This window comes from Megascapheus bottae, chromosome 17 (genome assembly GCF_031878675.1).
Source record: "Megascapheus bottae isolate mThoBot1 chromosome 17, mThoBot2.hap1, whole genome shotgun sequence".
In the NCBI taxonomy this organism is placed as follows: domain Eukaryota; kingdom Metazoa; phylum Chordata; class Mammalia; order Rodentia; family Geomyidae; genus Megascapheus; species Megascapheus bottae.
Window position 1 is genome coordinate 31,822,040 of NC_143525.1, and position 19,301 is coordinate 31,841,340.

General features: G+C 45.3%; 2 protein-coding genes across 3 annotated transcripts in view; both read right to left on the reverse strand.

Annotated features, from left to right (window-relative positions):
* Positions 1-8,763: 8,763 nt before the first annotated feature.
* Positions 8,764-12,026, reverse strand: Atp5mc1 (ATP synthase membrane subunit c locus 1). Of its 2 annotated transcripts, none has more exons than XM_090350676.1 (5): positions 11,921-12,026; positions 11,277-11,324; positions 10,101-10,178; positions 9,284-9,462; positions 8,764-8,977 (listed from the first exon to the last, which is right to left on the reverse strand). In XM_090350676.1, exons 2-5 carry the CDS (start codon positions 11,313-11,315, stop codon positions 8,863-8,865), a joined length of 411 nt encoding a protein of 136 aa, XP_090206802.1. In that variant the 5' UTR covers positions 11,316-11,324; positions 11,921-12,026; the 3' UTR covers positions 8,764-8,862. The 2 variants fall into 2 exon arrangements, with proteins under 2 accessions (XP_090206802.1, XP_090206801.1); XM_090350675.1 differs by having other exon boundaries at positions 11,851-11,938.
* A 721-nt stretch (positions 12,027-12,747) lies between these two features.
* The window catches only part of Calcoco2 (calcium binding and coiled-coil domain 2), a 47,592-nt gene continuing 41,038 nt past the window's right edge, over positions 12,748-19,301 (reverse strand). The window contains exon 16 of the mRNA XM_090350671.1: positions 12,748-12,777. Within this exon, the coding sequence (XP_090206797.1) occupies positions 12,763-12,777 (15 nt within the window). The 3' untranslated portion in view covers positions 12,748-12,762. The remainder of the gene's footprint in view (positions 12,778-19,301) is intronic.

Genomic DNA, 19,301 nt, shown 5'->3' on the forward strand with positions numbered 1-19,301 from the left:
AAAGCAAAACACAGCCTGTAATCCTAGCTACTCAGAAGGCTGAGATCTGAGGATCATTGTTCCAAGCCAGCCTGGGCACGTGAGACTCTTACTTCCAATTAATCTCTAGAAGAAGAGAAGGGAGGCTGTGGCTCAAGGGGTAGGGTGGTAGCCTTGAGCTGAAGAGCTCAGGGACAGTGCACAGGCCCAGAGTTCAAGCCCATAACCTACAAAAAAAAAAAAAAGCAATACACAAAAACAAGAAACCTAGCTCTCAGAGCGTTGTGAGCGTTTTTTTTTTGTATCTTTCATTTGAGTGGTCAATGCCAGACACTGTCTGTTCTGTCTTATTCTTCACACCAGTTCCATGATATAAGTACTATTATTATTAGTCTGTCTCTTGATAGATGGAAAACCAGAAGCACATAGAGGTTCTGCCACTTAACACGGGGGTCACAAGAGCAGGCAGCAGAATTGGGACTCTAGGCCAGATACATCTGACCCCAGACAAGTTCAAACCATTATGTGACACTGTTGCTACTTAGAACTCTCCTACACCTATTACTGTAATCCTTTGGTATTCATTGACCTGTCCAATTGCATGCTCTCTCTCTCTCTCTCTCTCTCTCTCTCTCTCTCTCTCTCTCTCTCTCTCTCTCTCTCTCTCTCTCTCTCTCTCTCTCTCTCCCCCTTCTCCCCCACTCCCATCTCTCTTCTATACTCTGTTATCTGTGAATTCAGCAGAGAACTTACCACACAGAGATTTAGCACCAAGTAATATGAACCCAAATTTCATGTTTTGTTACTGTAGTGTTTTCCCACTATTATAAAGATGGGAAGAAGCTAGGAGCTGGTGGCTCATGCCTGTAATTCTATAACCTCAGAATCAAGATTCCAGGCCAGCCCAGGTAGGAAAGTCTATTATACTCCTACTCCAATTAATGGTTAAAAAACTGGAAATGGGGGAGAGGGTTCAGGAGGGAAAAACTGGGAGAAAATAAAGGAAGAGGTGACATTCAAAAAGAAATATATTAATTTCTTGACTTATGTAACTGTAGCCCCTTTGCACATCACCTTTACAATAACAATAAAAACATTAAAAACTAAGAAAAATGATGACGTGGCCTGGTGCTGGTGGCTTATGCCTGTAATCCTAGCTACTTAGGAGGCTGACAGTTGAAGATGGTGGTTCAGAGCCAGCCTGGACAGGAAAGTCTGTGAGACTCTTATCTCCAATTAACTACTGGAAATGGAACTGTGGTTCAAAGTGGCAGAGTGGTAGCCTTGAGAGAAAAAGTTCAGGAACAAGGCCCAGGCACTGGGTTCAAGCCTTATGACTGAGAAAGAGAGAGAGAGAGAGAGAGAGAGAGTGTAGAGGTGTGGCTCAAGTGGTAGAGGGCCAATCAGCCTTGAGAAGACAAGGGACAGCATGCAGAACTGGCATCAAGCCCCAATACCTACCTGCACAAATAATAATGGAAGAATTTCCATGAAAGGACATAAAGACTGCTAACAGTTGTTCCTTCTAAATAGTTTGGTTGCTCACTAGATGTATCAAAGACAATGTATCTTCTCATGCCTTTTGAACAAGCTGTGCATCAATTGCCTATTCCAAACACGTTTTTTTCACTTTATAAGGATTTCAAAGCCAGGCACCAGTGGCTCATACTTGTAATCCTAGTTACTCAGGAGGCTGAGATCTGAAGATACCAGTTTGAAGGGAGCAGGAAAATCCATATGACTTATTTTCAATTAATCAGTAAGAAGCTGGAAGTGGAGCCGTGGCTTAAGTTGTCAGCCACGAGTGAAAAAGCCAAGTTACAAAAATAAGTAAAACTGGGACTGGGAATGTGGCTTTGTAGAGTGCTTGCCTAGCATGCATGAAGCCCTGGGTTCGAGTCTTCAGTATCACATAAGTAGAAAAACCCAGAAGAAATCTGAATTATTTGACCTCTCATTGCATCTCATCAGTAAAACTGGAACAAGAATTGTTGTTGCTAAACAAGATAATGTAATAATGAACAGGCATGGCTGGCCAGGGTAAATGTTCAATAACAATATTATTCTTACACATCCTTCAAGGCTGGCAAGAATTCTCCCTTCTTTGCCAGACCTTACAGTTTCCATGCAATTACTATTATTATTTGTCTGTTTTAATTACTCCCTCCAGTGATTCTTATGGCTCATAATTCATCACTTGATTATAGCACATCCTTTTACTATAGTGGTTTGCTTACTCACCTGTCTGGCCACTAGCTAGGGCCTCCTCCAGGGCAGGGAAGCACACACCTATATTTGTAGCTGTAGGATATGACATCCAGGGATGCTGGGTAAGTGATGAACACCCTGCAAAGGTAGCCTGTTGTCCCTCCCCTGGCTGTAGAGCGGTAGGATTTTACCACCTCTTCAGGTATGCATGCTTTCCTAGTGCTGAGCCAGTCTAGCACGTAGAAACCTGCAAGTCAAGGCCTGAAGGCCTACTGGGGCTGGAAGCTGCTTCCAGAACCAGCTCACCCCTCCTCCTCCACCCTCCTCAGGGGGCCTCTGTGACTGGGGAGAGGAAGGCCTGAAAGGCTAGCAAAGGGTTTTCTGGAAGCCCTTCATATAGACATCCGGGTATCAAATAGCTTGGCTGGTATGCTTTCTGGAGCCACACCCATGCCTCTGGCACAGATGGATGATGTCAGAGCAGTGGAACGCAGATCTAAATTCTCTTCCCAGCATACAGTAGACTTGCATTGGGCCTAGTTCATCTAGCAAGTTTCCTCCTTAAGTGTCCTGGAGTCCTAGGGTTCAAGTCACTGCTGTACTTTAGCATTTTCCTTTTTTCTTTTTTTGGCCAGTCCTAGGGCTCGAACTCAGGGCCTGGGCACTGTCCTTGGGCACATTGTGTGCAAGGCTAGCACTCTGCCACCTGAGACACAGTGCCACTTCTGGCTTTTTGTGTGTGTGTATGTGGTACTAAGGAATCAAACTCAGGGCTTCATGCATGCTGGGCAAGCACTCTACCATTAGGCTACGCTCCTGACCCCTTAGCATTTTCTTTCTTTTTTTTTTTTTCCCCAGTCATGGGACTTGAACTCTGGGCCTGGGTGCTGTCACTGAACTCTTCAGTTCAAGTCTACTGCTCTACCCCTTGAGTAGATGGTTGATGGTTGAGTTGATAGTTAATTGGAGATAAGAATCTCACTAGCTGAGTAGCTAGGATTACAGGCATGAGCCACCGCACCAGGCTACAGTATTTTCAAAATACATTGTTCTCTTCCCCTTTCCCACTCTGAGAGTACTCCTTCCTGAGCCAAGTCTTTTGTCTTAGCATAAAACTAGGAATAATAAGTGAGATGTATTCCACTTGAGTCCTAAATCCTGAAAAATTAGAACTTGGATTTTTCTTTTTTTTGAAGGTCATGGGGCTTGAACTCTGGGCCTGGGCACTGTCCCTGAGCTCTTCAGCTCAAGGCTACCACCCTACCCCTTCAGTCGCAGCACCACTTCCCGTTTTCTAGTGGTTAATTGGAGATAAGAGATCATATTCTTTAGTGCCCAGGCTGGCTTTGAACCAAGATCCTCAGATCTCAGCCTCCTGAGTAGCTAAGATTTACAGGTGTGAGCCACCGCGCCCAGCTAATTAAATTATCCAATATAGCTATTATTGCTTTGAATTCTCAAAATATCCAAGTTCTGCTGGGTGTGATGGATCACACCTGTAATCTTAGCTACTCAGGAGGCTGACTGAGATCTGAGGATCTTGGTTCAAAGCCAGTCTGGTCACTAAAGATTGTGAGACTCTTATCTACAATTAACCACCAGAAAACTGGAAGTGGCTCAAAGGGTAGGGTGGTAGCCTTGAGCTGAAGAGCTCAGGGACAACAACAAAAATTAATTATACTGGCTTATTATTTATTTAGTTGAACTTAAGAGCTTTGAGCAAGTGCCCTGCTTGAGACATACCCACAGCCCTATTTTCCAGTCCTGGGCTTGAGCTCAATACCTGAGCACTGTCCTTGGACTTTCTCAAGGCTAGAGCTCTACCACCTGAGCCTCGGCACCATTTCCAGCTTTTTTCTATGTATGTGAGACTGAGGAATCGAACTCAGGTCTTCGTGCATGCTAGGCAAACACTCTACCACTAGGCCAAACTCCCGGCCCCTCCTTTCTGGTTTTTTTTTTTTTTACTTAATTTGTCAACTTAGGCCCCAAACTCTCACTTGGCTTTTTAGTTCAAAGCTGGTGGTCTACCAACCACTGAGCGACAGCCCCACTTTCAACTTTTACTGGTTAGCTGGAAATAGGAGTCTCATGAACTTTTTTTGCCTGAGTTCGCTTTGAACCTTGAGCTTTAGATCTCAGGTATGATTATAGTTGTAAGCCACCAGTGCCTGTTTTCTTTCTTAAGTTTAGTTTTTTTCAGATAAAAGTCTGACTAGTCATGGATTGCTAGCTTCCTACTTTCATCTGGAATTACAGGTATGCACCATGCCTTGCCCTTAGTAGATATCTCTTAAACTATCTTTATATTACAAACATATATATATATATATTTTTTTTTTAACCAGTCTTGGGGCTTGGACTCAGGCCCTGGACACTGTCCTTGGGCTCAAGATTAGTACCCTACCACTTGAGCCACAGCACCACTTCTGGCTTTTTCTATGTATGTAGTACTGAGGAATCGAACCCGGGTCTTTGTGCATGCTAGGTGAGCACTCTACCACTAGGCTATGCTCTCGGCCCCTACAAGTATCTTTTAATTTTGTGTGTGTGTGTGCGCACACACAGAGTCATATAATACATGCTGTATTATTTACACGTATTGCCTGTAATATTTGTCATACCCACCACAAATTGCTCTTCTATCCAATATACAGATGAGGAAACTACTCTGGGAAGTAGTAACATCCTAGTTAGAAGCCGGCAGGGCTGAGATTTCCTTTTCTGACACTTAATCCTGTGCTTTTGCTACTTTTTTCTTTTGCAATGCTGGGCATTGGACCTAGGATGTCATTCACACTGGGCAAATTATCAGAGACCACAGAGCTGTAGCCCCAGCTTAAAATGATGTTCCATTTAAAATTTATTTTGGTTACTCTTCTAAGGATACAAATGATAGTTTCTTCCAAGAACAAAACATCTGTGTTCTGTTACAAATACTTTGTGGTTCCTGACTATAATCCCAGCTACTCAGGAAACTGAGAAATATGAAGATCACTGAAGCCAGTCTGGGCAGGAGAGGCCCTTGGCCACTTGTCTCCAACTACCAAAAGGTGAAGTAGAGGTGTGGGTCAGTGTGCCAGTCCTGAGTGAATAAAAGCTAAGGGACAGTTCCCAGGCCCTGAGTTCAAGCCCCATTATGAATATGTACGTGTACATGTACACATACACACACATACATACGTGCACGTGCAGGACCCTTAGAGATGAAGCTGTAGGAAGCATCCTACCCCAAAATGCAGGGCTATGAGCCACACCCAGCTCTCCTGATCTGGGTTAAGCCCAATTCCAAAGCTGTTGGAGCTGGGAGATTCTTACCAGCCATGTGTTGGAAAAGATTCCTGCCAAACACCATTGGCTCACATTTATTACTCTACCCACTCAGGAGGCAGAGACCAAAGAGGATTAAGGTTTAAAACCAGCCCAAGCAGAAAAGCCTGCAAAATAAATGCCAGACTGGAGGTGTGGCTCAAGTGTTAAGAAAGCCCACAGACATAGCCAGGCATGGCTCATGCCTGTAATTCTAGCTACTCAGGAGACTGAAATCTGAGGATTGTGATTCAAAGCAAACCTAACCTAGAAAATTTATCTCCAATTAACCACCAGAAAAATCAGAAGAGGCACAATGGCTCAAGGATAGGGCAGTAGCCTTGAGCTGAAGAGCTCTGAGACAATGCCCAGGCCAGAGTTCAAGTCTCACCCCCCCCCAAAAAAAAAAGCCCATGGACAGTGCTTAGGCTCTGAGTTCAAGCCACAGGACTGGCAAAAAAAAAAAAAAAAAAAAAAAAAGGCAAGCCAAGCCAAGCACTAGTGGCTCATGCCTATAATCCTAGCTACCCAGGAGGTTGAAATCTAAGAATCTGGATTCAAAGCCAACCTGGGCAAGTCTGTAAGACTGTCTTTTTTTTTTTTTTGCCAGTCCTGGGACTTGAACTCAGGTTCTGAGCACTGTCCTTGGGCTTTCTCAAAGCTACAGCTCTACCATTTGAGCCACAGCACCACTTCTGGCTTTTTTTCTATTTATGTGGTATGGAAGAATTGAACCCAGGTTTTGGTGCATGCTAGGCAAGCACTCTGCCACTAGGCCAAATTCCTGGCCCAAGTTTGTGAGACTCATCTCTAATAAACCACTAGAAAACAAGTGGCACTATTGCTCAAAATGGCAGAGTGCTAGCTAGCCTTGAGCAGAAGATGCAGGGACAACTCCCAGTCTCTGAACTGAAGCCCTACATCTAATAACAACAAAAGCCAAGTTAAAGAGAGATCTTGAGTTCAAGCCTTAATACTGGCACATGCGCATAGATTCCTGGCAGTTCACAGGAAGGAAAGAAAAAACCTACCTTCCCTAGGGGCTGTTCCTTGATTACCTCCAGAGCTAGTGACCGAGCAAGGGTGCCAGTGTCATATCCCAGAGGGCTATGTTTGCATAACTATATTACCAGTTCTATTGCTCCCTTGGTGACAAGGACTCATTGACTGCCAGTTCAACCTCAGTCCATTCCAGGCCCTGAAATTCCTTGTTTCAGGTTTCAAGTTCTATCACTGTTTGTTTGTTTGTTTTTTCCCCTCCTTTGTTTTGAAAGTCCTGAGGCTTGGACTCTGGGCCTGGGCACTGTCCCTGAGCTCTTCAGCTCAAGGTCACCACCCTACTCCTTGAGCCACAGCACCACTTCTGGTTTTCAAGTGGTTAATTGGAGATAAGAGTCTCGTGTTCTTTAGTGTGCGGGCTGGCTTTGAACCAAGATCTTCAGATCTCAGCATCCTTAGTAGCTAGTAGGCTCACACCTGACTCTATCATTGGTTTTCTATTCATATCTTGAAGAAGTTATGAAGAGACTAGCAGGTTATGGCAGACTCTCAACTGAATGATTGTATCACCCAGCTACTAGGGGATATTTGTTAATATCTGAAATTTATTAACTTGTTACAACTTGGAAGGAAGATGGCTGGATATTTATTACTGGAACCTAATAGGTGGCCCCTAATGTACCTTACACAGAAGCCCTATCTCCCCAACAATGAGTTATCTGGTTCCAAATATATCAAGGGTGCCCCGTCTCCCCAACAATGAGTTATCTGGTTCCTAATATATCAAGGGTGAGAAATCTTTTGGTAGAAAGACTGAGTCTGTTGAATAAATCAGACAGATTTGGGTTGGAATTGTTGGGTGCTGTATGACCTTAGGCAAATCACTGGACTTCTGTAACCTTTTTGTTTTTTTCCTCTTTTTGCCAGACCTGGGGTTGAACTCAGGGCGTGAACACTGTCTTTGAGCACTTCTGCTCAAGGCTAGCATTCTGCTACTTGAGCCACAGCACTTCTGGCATGTGGTCCTGAGAAATCAAATCCAGGGCTTTGTACATGCTAAGCAAGCACTCTACCACTAGGCCATACTCCTAGCCTGGACTTGTGTAAACCTTAGACAACAGTTTCTGCTAGGTACTGGTAGCTTACCTGTGTGTAATCCTAGTTACTCAGAAGACTGAGATCTGAGGATCATGGTTCAAAGTCAGCCTGAGCAGAAAGGTCCATAAGAATAATCTTTAACTAACAAAAAGCTGGAAGCAAAGCTATGGCTCAAATGGTGGGAGTGCTAGCCTTGAATGGTTCAAACCCTAGTTCTGGCAAAAGAAAAAGCCTAGCACTGGTGACTTATACCTGTAATCCTAGCTACCCAGGATGCTGACATTTGAGGACTGAGGTTCAAAACCAGCCGGTGTGGAAAAGTCCATGAAACTTGTCTCTAATTAACTGCCAAAAGTGGAGCTATAGCTTTATGTGGAAGAGCACTAGCTTTGGGGGGAGGGAGGTAGGGATGGGGGAAAATCTGTGACAGCACCCTAGTATCACACCAAAAATAAAAAAAACAAAAAATAAAAAGTAAGTAAAGAAAAAGATGAGTTGACAAGTTATTTTGCTTTTGTGTGTGTGTGTGTGTGAGTGAGAGAGCGAGATGGAGAGAGTATATATGTCTTGGGGCTTGAACTTGGCCTTGGTGCTATCCACTTATGTTCAAGGCTAGTACTCTACCACTTGAGCCACAGGTCCTCTTCCAGCTTCTTGGTATTTAATTGGAAATAAAAGTGCCATGGGGGGGCCGGGAGTTTGGCCTAGTGGTAGAGTGCTTGCCTAGCATGCAGGAATACCTGGGTTCGATTCCTCGGTACCACATACATAGAAAAAAACCAGAAGTGGTGTTGAGGCTCAAGTGGTAGAGCTCTAGCCTTGAGAAAGTCCAAGGACAGTGCTCAGGCCCTGAGCCCAAGCCCAAGACTGGCAAAAAAAAAAAAAAAAGTGTCATGGATTTTCTTGCCCTGGTTTGCTTCGAACTTCGATACTCAGATGTCAGCCTGTGGAGTGGCTAGGATTATAGCTGTTCAGCCTATTTTACATTCTTAACCATGGGTCTCACAGAAATTCACATTTCTCCTGGGAGATGAGAAGACCCCACAGTCCCAGTAGTAGCAATTCTGCTTTTCAAATCTAAGGACTTCCTCATCACCAACAGCTGTCCCTCTTTCCACCAAGACCCTCCCAAGGTCAAAAGGTCAAATGACAGAGGCACAAACATATGGATTTAGAGAAACGTTGTTTTAATGGTAAAGTTTAGCACACTCCAGCACCTGGAATGGCATGGAGTCGAAGCAAGGACGGCTGGATGACCCCCACGCGACCTCACATGGCGAAGAGGATGAGGAAGGCGACCATCAAACAGAAGAGCCCCATGGCCTCGGACAGGGCAAAGCCCAGAATGGCATAGGAGAAGAGCTGTTGCTTGAGAGATGGATTCCTGTCAGGGAGAGATTGATGATAGCACAGGGAGAGGAAAAGGGCAAGGGAAGGGGTGGGAGACGCAGGGTGAGGGATGGGGTGCCGATATAAGCAGCAGAGGGCTGAGCCTGCCTGTACACTGGGGACTTGGATGGGTAAGCAGAGTAACTTCTTGGCAAGCTCAGTGTGCTATGTTGGACACATATTTAAATTCTGACTTAGAGGTCACTGGAGCAAATAGCTCCAGAGGAGTTCCTGTTCTTGAAGCTTTTTCCAAATGGGATTAATCTATAGTGGAAGATGCTCTAGGCTGCCCAAATCTTACCTGGCATAGCCAATGATCAAGCTGCCAAACACTGTTCCAATGCCAGCCCCTGATCCAGCCACACCAACTGTGGCAGCCCCAGCACCAATAAACTTGGCTGCCGTGTCAATGTCCCGGGAGACAACACTGGTCTGGAACTCCCGTCTGGCCACCTGGAGTGGGGAGCCGCTGTAGGAAGGCTAGAGACAAAGGAAGTCAAGCCACAGCAAGAAGATAACAAGGTAGCAAGACAGGTGGCTGACTCCACCTCTCCCTCCACCCTGTGAGCTCTGAGAGTCTTGGTGAATTGCCTGGTGAGTATAGTATACTCTGTGTGTAGAGAGAATGTCAGTTCTAAGGTTTATCTTCAGATAGGACCAATGAAATTGTATGAGTTAGACAAATGCACCTTTCCATTTTTTTTTTTTTGCTGGTCCTGGAGCTTGAACTCCGGGCCTGAGAACTGTCCTTGGGCCTTCTGAGGCCAAAGCTCTACCACTTGAGTCACAGTACCACTTCCCACTTTTTTCTACTTATGTGTTACTGAGGAATCAAACCTAGGTCTTTATGCATGCTAGGAATGCACTCTACCCCTAGGCCAAACTCCTGCCCCCCCCCCCACTTTCCAAAATTTCTCTTTTGCCTTTGGAGACTTAGATCTACAAAGTCATCACAGATATTCTATTCGCTATTGTCCCAAGAAAGGGACTAAACACAATCAACACTATTCAGAGAAATCCACATTCTTCCTGGGAGATGAGGAAACATCCATTCTTCCCCTTAGAAGGCCTTAAAGCAATTTAGTTTTGAGATTCCCAGAGGGGCTCAACTTCCTTACCTGTTTAGATGGAACCTCTGGCTTACTCAGGAGGGAGGCAGACACAGGTCTGATTAGACCCCTGGTACAACAGCGCATCTGCAGAGTCAGAAATATCCCTCTAAGTTAAGCAAAGAAAAAGGAAACCTTTTTCTTCCAAAAACCTAGTTGATAAGCTTCTTGTAAAACAAACAAACCTACACACAGCATTGAAAAAAAAAAAAGTCTAATGTACTGCAATGTATGTTTGCTTCTACCTGACCAGAAGGCCTGCGCCAGTGACAGCTGTATTGAGAGCCTGGTATAGTCACTAGCAGCAACCTATTACCATCAAAGCACTGGGAAGTAGGGGGACACTGGTAGTGCATAACTTTGGGTTCAATCACTGACAAAGCAAAAATGTATTGAAATCCACTTCCATGGGCACAGGCTCAATCAGTTTCCTAGAATGGAACAAAGCCCACACAAATAGCAGATGGAGGTACAAGGAAGGTTTATATCCAAATCACCACAGTAATGAAGGATGGGAAAGATATGTACACTAAAATGTACACATGGCTAGGCTAGACAGCTATCTAGCAGGTGGGCCAGTAGGCTTGGTTAGTTCCTGGAACAGCTACCTAAAGAGAGCTGTCTGTAACACACCTTGTTTTCTTTCTTTCTTGAGACAATCCCTGTGGAGCCCAGGTTGGCCTGGAACTCCAGATCTTTCCTTGCCTTAGCCTCCTAAGTGCTAAGATTTCAGGCTGTACCACCAGCCTCTCTTGTAACATGACTTCATTGAAATATTCTTTAGTCCAGTGGTTCTCAAACTTGGCTCACCTGTAGAATCACTGGGGAATTTTTTTGGGAAAAAAAAATCTAGTCATCCCCTGTTTCATGTAGCTGGTCTAAGCCTGGATTTTGGGAGATTTAACAGCTCCTCAGATGATTCTAATATGCTGCCAAGGCCGAGACTACTGCTTTCGTTGGCTGTTGAAGCCAAACTGGGGCTAAAGGTCAGATCTAGCCTCTCTGAGGACATTTCAAAGCCAAGAGAAGTTGGATTACAGGTCCAATTAAACAGCGGTTACCTGCATCCCACAATCCCTTCAAAGAGCCAACATCACAACAGCAAACTCCATTCGTTCCATTCATTACAAACAGATGCCTCCCACACCATACATGGCACCACAGGACATCCCAGCCTTGGCTTACCAGAACTGGAGAAATAAGCAGTGCCCCGGTGGTCTGCATCTTTTCAGTCTGCAAAGACCAAAGACAAGGAGAGAGAAACTAGTCAAGTCTGTGAGGGCATGGCTACTCGCTTGTGGTGACGACCTTCTGTCGTCCCCTGCGCCGTCCCCATCCCCCCATCGGCCCTGGACCCCCTCTCCCTTGCATCCCGGAGGAAGGCGTTAGAGGTCAGAAGGACATCGCCGACTCCAGGGTCAACCACCTTCTGCGCGGCGGGTGTGCAGCGTGGAAAAACCACCGAAATCGGAAGTCACAGAGGCGCAGGCCCCAGGAGGGAGACGTTGCGAAAGGAGACGGTCTCCCGGGAAGCAGTGGCAGAAACCGGGGCAAATGCCGTGCAGGATCCTGCCTCGATTACACACCTGCCCTCTACTAGTCCCGGGAGTGGCCGTTTATCGCTCATTACCGTTGGTAATTAACATTAATTCGTGCGGCTAAAGACTCCCTTCGTTTCCTCCATTCTTGAGGGCAAAATGCTCCTTTCCTACGTCCAATCCTCCACCCTGCCGCCCGCAGCTTCCCGGCCCCGAATCACCTGCACACCCTCTCCCTTGCAGCCCCGGCCCGGCACACGGCGCTCGCCCCGCTCAAGGTGACTGACTCACCTCGCAGATTTAGCCCTTGCTCTCAGCGCTCGGCTCCCCCACCCACGTGTCCAGGGGTCCCTCTACTCTGATTGGCTGCAATCTTCCCGCGTCTCCATTGGTTTACGTCATCATCCCGCCCTTTCCTATTGGATTTCCTCAGCCTCTTCCTCTCTCCGCCCACAGCAACTTCGTGGCAATTCCCGCCTCCCTGCGGAAAAAGGCGGGGCTTCCTTGGAGATTCGAATTACGATTGGCGGATCCCTGAAATACTCGACCATAGAGTCGGTGGGGACGGAACTCTGAGGTTCCATAACCTCCCGCACAAAATGGCGACCAAGGTACAAGCCGAAGAAAAGGCGTGAGCGTGATGACCGGACACCTGACGCAAGCAGGCACATGACCTTGGCTCCGCGTAGTCATTCGGGCGTGCGCGCGCGCGGCCTTAAGGCGCGTTGCATGCTGGAGTTTGTAGTCAGGTCTGAGACACAACCCACCCACCCCCGACGACTGAGATACCGCGAGATGTTGCTTCTTTGGGGTAGGGAGTGCCGACGCCTGGGCTGCAGTTCCCACCCTAGTGATTTGTGGGAATTTTCCGCCATGGAAAATTCTGGTTGGTTGCTAAGCATCCAAACGATTGTCCTGCTTTTGTGGGCCTTTGAAGGTTTTCAACGGTCATGAACTAGTAACCGATTTTTTTTTTCGAATTTATAATTCGAAATTAGATTCTAAGGCTAAAACAAGACCCAGACAGAAAGGTGAGCTTTGTATGTCAAGAATTCGGGTGTGGTTGTTCATGCACACCTGTAACCTCTGCACTGAGGATGCTGAAGCCGGAAGATGTTGAGTTCCAGACCAGGCTACATAGGGAGACCCTGTCAAGAGAAGAAGAAGGAAGAGAGATGAGCCTTGAGAAAGTCCAAGGACCGCGCTCAGGCTCTGAGTTCAAGCACCAAGACTGGCAAAAAAAAAAAAAAAAAAGCAATTCACTTAATGGAGAAATGTGAGTAGCAGGAATGCTCAATTTCACTATTCAAAGAAATACAACCTTCAGCACACTTTTATTAAAAGCATAAAATTAAGGGCCAGAAGTTTGGCCTAGTGATAGAGTGCTTACCTAGCGTGCACGAAGCCCTGGGTTCGACTCCTCGGTACCACATAACAGAAAAAGCCAAAGTGGTGCTGTGGCTCAAGTGGTAGCGCTTTAGCCTCGAGAAAGCCCAAGGAGAGTGCTCAGGCCCTGAGTTTAAACCCCAGGAGTGACAAAACAACAACAGCACACACACAATTATTATTATTGAGCTCTCCTACATTGCTAGAGTATGAATTAAGAAACTTTCTTTGAGAGCAATCTGGCGATACTTATTTTTATTTGACAGCCTTTAATGGACTGTCCTCTTTGAGGCATAGCTCTTGAGTAATTGAGAACCTTTCACTGCATCCTCTTTGACCCGGTAACCACTTCTAGAAATACATCCTGGAGAAATAGAAAGGCAAAGGTTCAGCCAGGCACCACATGTCTCATGCCTGTAAATCTTAGTTACTTAGGAAGGTTGAGACTTGGAGGAGAGGTTCAAAGCCAGTTCTGGGAAAAGTCTTCTAAACTTTGTCTCCAAAATAATCAGCAAAGAGCTGGTATATAACTCACTGGCAAAGTGCATGTCAAGTGCAACGCTCTGGGTTTGATTCCCAGTACAAAAAAAGAAAAACAGACCAGGAGCATGGCCGAGAGGTAGAGGGCCAGCCTAGCATGCACAAAGCCACTGGATTCAATTTCTTGGTACCATATACAAAGAAAAAGCCAGAAGTGGCCAGGTGCAGTGGCTCACACCTGTAATCCTAACTACTCAGGAGGCTGAGATCTGAGGATTGCAGTTCAAAGCTTGGGCACTAAAGAACATCAGACTCTTCTCTCCAATTAACCACTAGAAAAACAGGAAGTAGGGCTGTAATCTTGAGCTGAAGAGCTCAGGGACAACACCCAGGCCCAGAGTTCAAGCCTCATGACAGAGAAAAAAAGAAAAAGCCAGAAGTGGTGCTGTAGCTTAAGTGGTAGAGCACTATCCTTGAGAAAGCTCAAGGACAGTGCTCAGGCCCTGAGTTCAAGCCTCAGGATTGGCTAAAAAAGAAAAGAAAAACAAGAATCAACAAAAAGCCAAGCTGGAGATGTGGTTCAACTAGTAGAACATGGGCCATGAGCCAAACAAGTGCTAAACTCTGAGTTCACAGTCCTGGCATATACATGAGCAAGTGTATATTGTAAAGGCAGGTGATGGTGGCTTATGTCTCTAATCATATCTATTCAGGAGGCTGAGATCTGAGGATCGTTGCTCAAAGTCAGCCAGGGCAAGAAAGTCTATGAGACTCATCTCCAATTAACCACCAGAAAGTGGGAAGTGGAGCTATGGCTCAAAGTGGTAGAATACTATTCCTGAGCAAAAAAAGGTCAGGGATAGAGCCCAAGGTGAGTTCAAACCCCAGGACAAAATAAATAAAAAGGACATGCATTGCAGACTTCACTGAGAATGAAAATAAGGAAAGAAACATTCCACACATTGCAAAGAGTTAGACAATTATAAAACAAAACATGAAATAAAATGATTTTGTTTTTGGTTGACACGAGGGCTTGAGCCCAGAACTCAGGTTCTTGCTTGGAGTTTTTGCTCAAGGCTGATACTCTACTCCTTTGAGCTATACCTCCACTCCTGGCTTTTTGCTGATTTATTAGGAATAAGATACTTATAGGGTCATCTAATCATGTACTGAAACTCCAAAGGAGACAGCCTTTTCCTCTTTGCCCAAAGCTAAGGCATTTTGCTAGTAGTTGACAGATTAAGCAGGACACAACTTCTTCTTTTCCTCTCCTCCTCCTTCCTCCTCCTCCTCCATAGTATTTTGCCAGTCCTGGGGCTTGAGCTTGGGGTCTGAGCTCCATCCCTGAGCCTCTCTATATTCAAGGGTAGTTCTCTGCCACTTGAGCCACAGTGCCACTTCTGGCCTTTTCTGTTTATGTGGTACTGAGGAATCGAACCCAGGGCTTCATGCATGCTAGGCAAGCACTCTACCACCAGGCTATGTTCTCGGGCCCTGGCATTTTTATTTTTTTAGCTTCTCAATCATCTTCTGAAAGAAAAACGTTCTTAACATCATTAAAAACAGCTCTGTTAAAGCACAGGAATCGAATCCAGGGCTTTGTGCATTCTAGGTGAGCATGCTACCACTAGGCCACACTCCTGGTCCCTTTTTGGGGACTTTTCTGCCCCAGCAGGTTTCAAACTGTGGTTCTCAGATAGCTCAGCCTCCTGAGTAGCTAGGATTTCCGGAATAACTCACCAGCGCCCAGCCAGAAGATTTTTTTGTTTTATTTTGTTTTGTTTTATAGGTGGGTCATGGGGTTTGCACTCTGGGCCTGGGAGCTATCCCTGAGCTCTTTAGCTCAAGGCCACCACCCTACCCCTGGGCCTGGGCATTGTCCATGAGGTCTTCAGCTCAAGACTACCACCTTATCCCTTGAGTCTCAGCCCCACTTCCCTTTTTCTCGAGGTTAATTAGAGGAAGAGCCTCAATGTTCTTTAGTACCTGGGTTGGCTTTGATCAGTGGTGCTACACCCACTCCAGTGGAGTCTGTGCAGCATGGAGCAGAAAGAGCTTGAATGGCTGCCAGTCCTGAGGTTCGCACCAATGGTGATCAGGCCTTCTGGAGGTCCCTGGCAGAGACCGGGACATATGCGTGGAATGCTCATAATGCTGGGTGCTGGGATTCTTTTAACACTCTTTTCATTTCTGATAGTTGATGGTATGGCAGTAATATTCTGTGCCAGCTACTGGCCTAAACAATTGATTGAGCGACTAGATGCTCCAGGAACTAAAAGTACATGCCCGGCTACTCTGGCGCAAGACACACCCACAGCAGCCTTGATGACCTCAATGCATTCTAGTAATAATAAGACAGAATTAGAAACTAAAACGGAAAATATGATCTTTGAATTAGTAATAAATGTTAGTTTGCCTGAATATGCCTTTAATGCGCCTGCATTACTTGTGTAAATGTTGCAAGTACATAATGAATCACATGGGAAAGGATTAGAAGGGCTAGAGCACCGTGGTGTGCTCTAACTGAACAGCAACAATGGACTCTTAGGTTTAAGGTTTTACAATTCCTGGCACAGGGTAATAATTACTGACTCAGAAACAGAATCATAGGAAGAACTAGAATGGAACAAATGGTAAACAAAGCTAATATTAATTAATGCCAAGGCAGATGACGCCTAACCACAATGTCTGACATATTAACCATAACTCCTTAGAAGGGAGGGAGAAGTTTCTTTTCTACTTAGAAAATGTACCCTGTAACCATTCTTAAACATGATTGTAATCTTTTGACCTTATGCCAACTGAAAGAAAATACTCCTGCTTTGACTGTATATAATCTCACATTCAACAAGTAAAACTTCGCAGCAGATTTCAAACCTCCCTTGCATTTGTGTCTGTCTGTCATCGCCGAATCCATTCCTGACCTGTGAATCCAGACTTGGTCTCCCCGCACTCCCGCTGAGTCGGTCTGAGGCACAGTGATTCTCAGATTTCAGCCTCCTGAGTAGCTAGGATTACAGGCATGAGCCATCTTGCTTGGCTTTAGCCGGAAGACTTTATTTTTTTTTTTTTTTTTGCCAGTCCTGGGCTTGGGCTCAGGGCTTGAGCACTGTCCTTGGACTTTCTCAAGGCTACAGCTCTACCACTTGAGCCTCAGCACCACTTCCAGCTTTTTGCTATGTATGTGGGGTACCGAGGAATTGAACCTGGGTCTTCGTGCATGCTAGGCAAGCACTCTACCACTAGGCCAAACTCCCGGCCCCAGCCGGAAGACTTTAATAACACATCTCTTGGACCTATATAGAACCACTCAACAAATAAATAATATACATTCTTTTCAAACACACAAGAGACAGAAAAAAATTGACCACTTACTAAGCCATAAACATGCTTTAATAAACATGAAAGAATCAATACCACACAGACCACATTCTCTGACCATAATGTTCTAAATAAGAAATCAGATTAGAAATGATATTTAGACATAAACATTTTTAAAAATTACTATTGTTGGGAGATAGGGCTGGGAGCATAGTCTAGTGGGAGAGTACATGCCTAGCATGCACAAAGCCCTGGGTTTGATTCTTCAGTAATACATACTCAGAAAAAGCTGGAAGTGGTACTGTGGCTTAAGTGACAGAGTGCTGGCCTTGGGCAAAATGTGTCCAAGGATAGTGCCCAGGCCCCGAGTTCAAGCCCCAGGATTGGCCAAAAAGAAAAAAAAAGAATTGGAAAATAGAGCAAGGTACTGGAGGCCCATGCCTATAATCCTAGGTATTCAGGAAAATGAGATCTAAAGGATCATGTCTTGAGGATAAACTGAGCTGGAGTCCATGAGACTCCACCTCTAAAATAAACTGCAAAAAGGAGGGCCAGCTTGATGCTGGTGAGCTGAGATCTGAGGATCTGGGTTTGAAGCCAAAGCAGACAGGAAAGTTCAAGAGACTCATCTCCAATTAACTACAAAAAAAATAGCCATACGGGGAGGTGTGGCTCAAGTTGTAGAGAGCTAGAAAAAGCTCAGGGATGAAGTCCATTCTCTTGAGTTCAGTCCCCAAGATCAGTACACACACAAAAAAAAACAGGGCCAGGGCTGGGAGTTTGGCCTAGTGGTAGAGTGCTTGCCTAGCATGCACGAAGACCTGGGTTTGATTCCTTAGTACCACATAGATAGAAAAGCTGGAAGTAGTGCTGTGGCTTAAGTGGTAGAGCTCTAGCCTTGAGGAAAGCTCAAGGACAGTGCTCAGGCCCTGAGTTCAAGCCCCAGGACTAGCAAAAACAAAACAAAACCAAAGCAAGACCAGAACTGTGGCTTAAGTGGTAAAGGAAGCTCATGCAAGCTGAGCAAGTACAGAATCTTGAGTTCAAACTTTGGTACTGCCAAGTGGATACTCCAGAACATTCTGGCCCATGTAGTCCAAAGTATGCACTCAGTGCATGGCATGCACACACATAGACACACACACATGAATATGCATGCACATCCCCTTGCACATCCAACTTAATAGCTTAAGATGATCCCATGGTAGGGCTCAACTCACCTCTAAGAAAAAGAATGCAGCTGGGTGCTGGTGGCTCACACTTATAATCCTTATGCTCAGGATGCTGAGATCTGAGGATCCCAGTTCAATGTCAGCCCAGGCAAGAAAGTCTGTGAGACTTTTTTTTGGGGGGGGAGGGGAGTCTTGGGACTTGAACTCAAGGCCTGGGCACTGTCCCTTCTTTTGCTCAGTGCTAGCATTCTACCACTTGAACTATAATGCCACTTCTAGCTTTTTCTGTTTATATGTACTGAGGAATCAAACCCAAGGCTCCTTGCATGCTAGGCAAGCATTCTACCACTAAGCCATATTCCCAGCCAAGTCTGTCCGATTTTTATCTCCAATTAACCACTAGAAAACTATAAATGGCACTGTGGTTCAAAGTGGTAAAGTGCTAGCCTTGAGCACAAAAGCTCAGAGATAGTGCCCAAGTCTTGAGTTCAAGCCCTAAGACTGATAAAAATAACAATCCAAAATAATGTCCAAAAAGAATTCCATGGTAACATCATGACACAGTCATTCACCAAGCAAGCACAAAATTTTCCAGTGATGTCCTGTTTTCTAATAAACTACTATTGTGTCACCAGTGGAATAAATGTCACATATAGGTGCTGCTCATCTGTGCTTATTGAGCTTCCTTCATTGAAGTACATAGTGTCCTTGGACACTTTTTGCTTAAAGCTAGTGTCTTGCCACTTGAGCCATAGCAGCTTTTTCTGATATGTTTCTGAGGAATAGAACCCAGGGATTTGTGTGTACTAGGCAAGCACTCTACCACTAGGCTATGCCCCTGGCCCACCCCAGGCCCTATTCCTTTAAAAAATATATATGTATATATATATTATCTTTATGTAGTTGTACAATGGGGCTATTAGGGTTGTGGGGCTGAACTCTGGACATGGTTGCTGTCCCTGAGCTCTTCAGCTCAAGGCTACCACCCTACCCTTTGAGCCACAGCACCACTTCCAGTTTAACTGGAGATAAGAATCTCTCAGCATTTAGTGCCTGGTCTGGCTCTGAACTGTGATCCTCAGATCTCAGCATCCTGAGTAGCTATGATTACAGGTGTGAGCCACTGAACCCAGCTTGCTCTTTCTTCCTTTCTTTCTTTCTTTCTTTCTTTCTTTCTTTCTTTCTTTCTTTCTTTCTTTCTTTCTTTCTTCCTTTCTTCCTTTCTCCTTTTGTCAGTCACAGGACTTGAACTCTGGGCCTGGATGTTGTCCCTGAGCCCTTCAGCTCAAGGCTACCACTCTGTCACTTTGAGC

Coding starts and splice junctions, on each gene's coding strand:
- Atp5mc1 (XM_090350676.1), bottom strand. CDS start 11,315: ATGCAGACCACCGGGGCACTGCTTATTTCTCCAGTTCTG. Junction 10,179..11,276: donor TGCTTATTTCTCCAGTTCTG/GTAAGCCAAGGC, acceptor CTGACTCTGCAG/ATGCGCTGTTGTACCAGGGG. Junction 8,978..9,283: donor TTGATCATTGGCTATGCCAG/GTAAGATTTGGG, acceptor TCTCCCTGACAG/GAATCCATCTCTCAAGCAAC.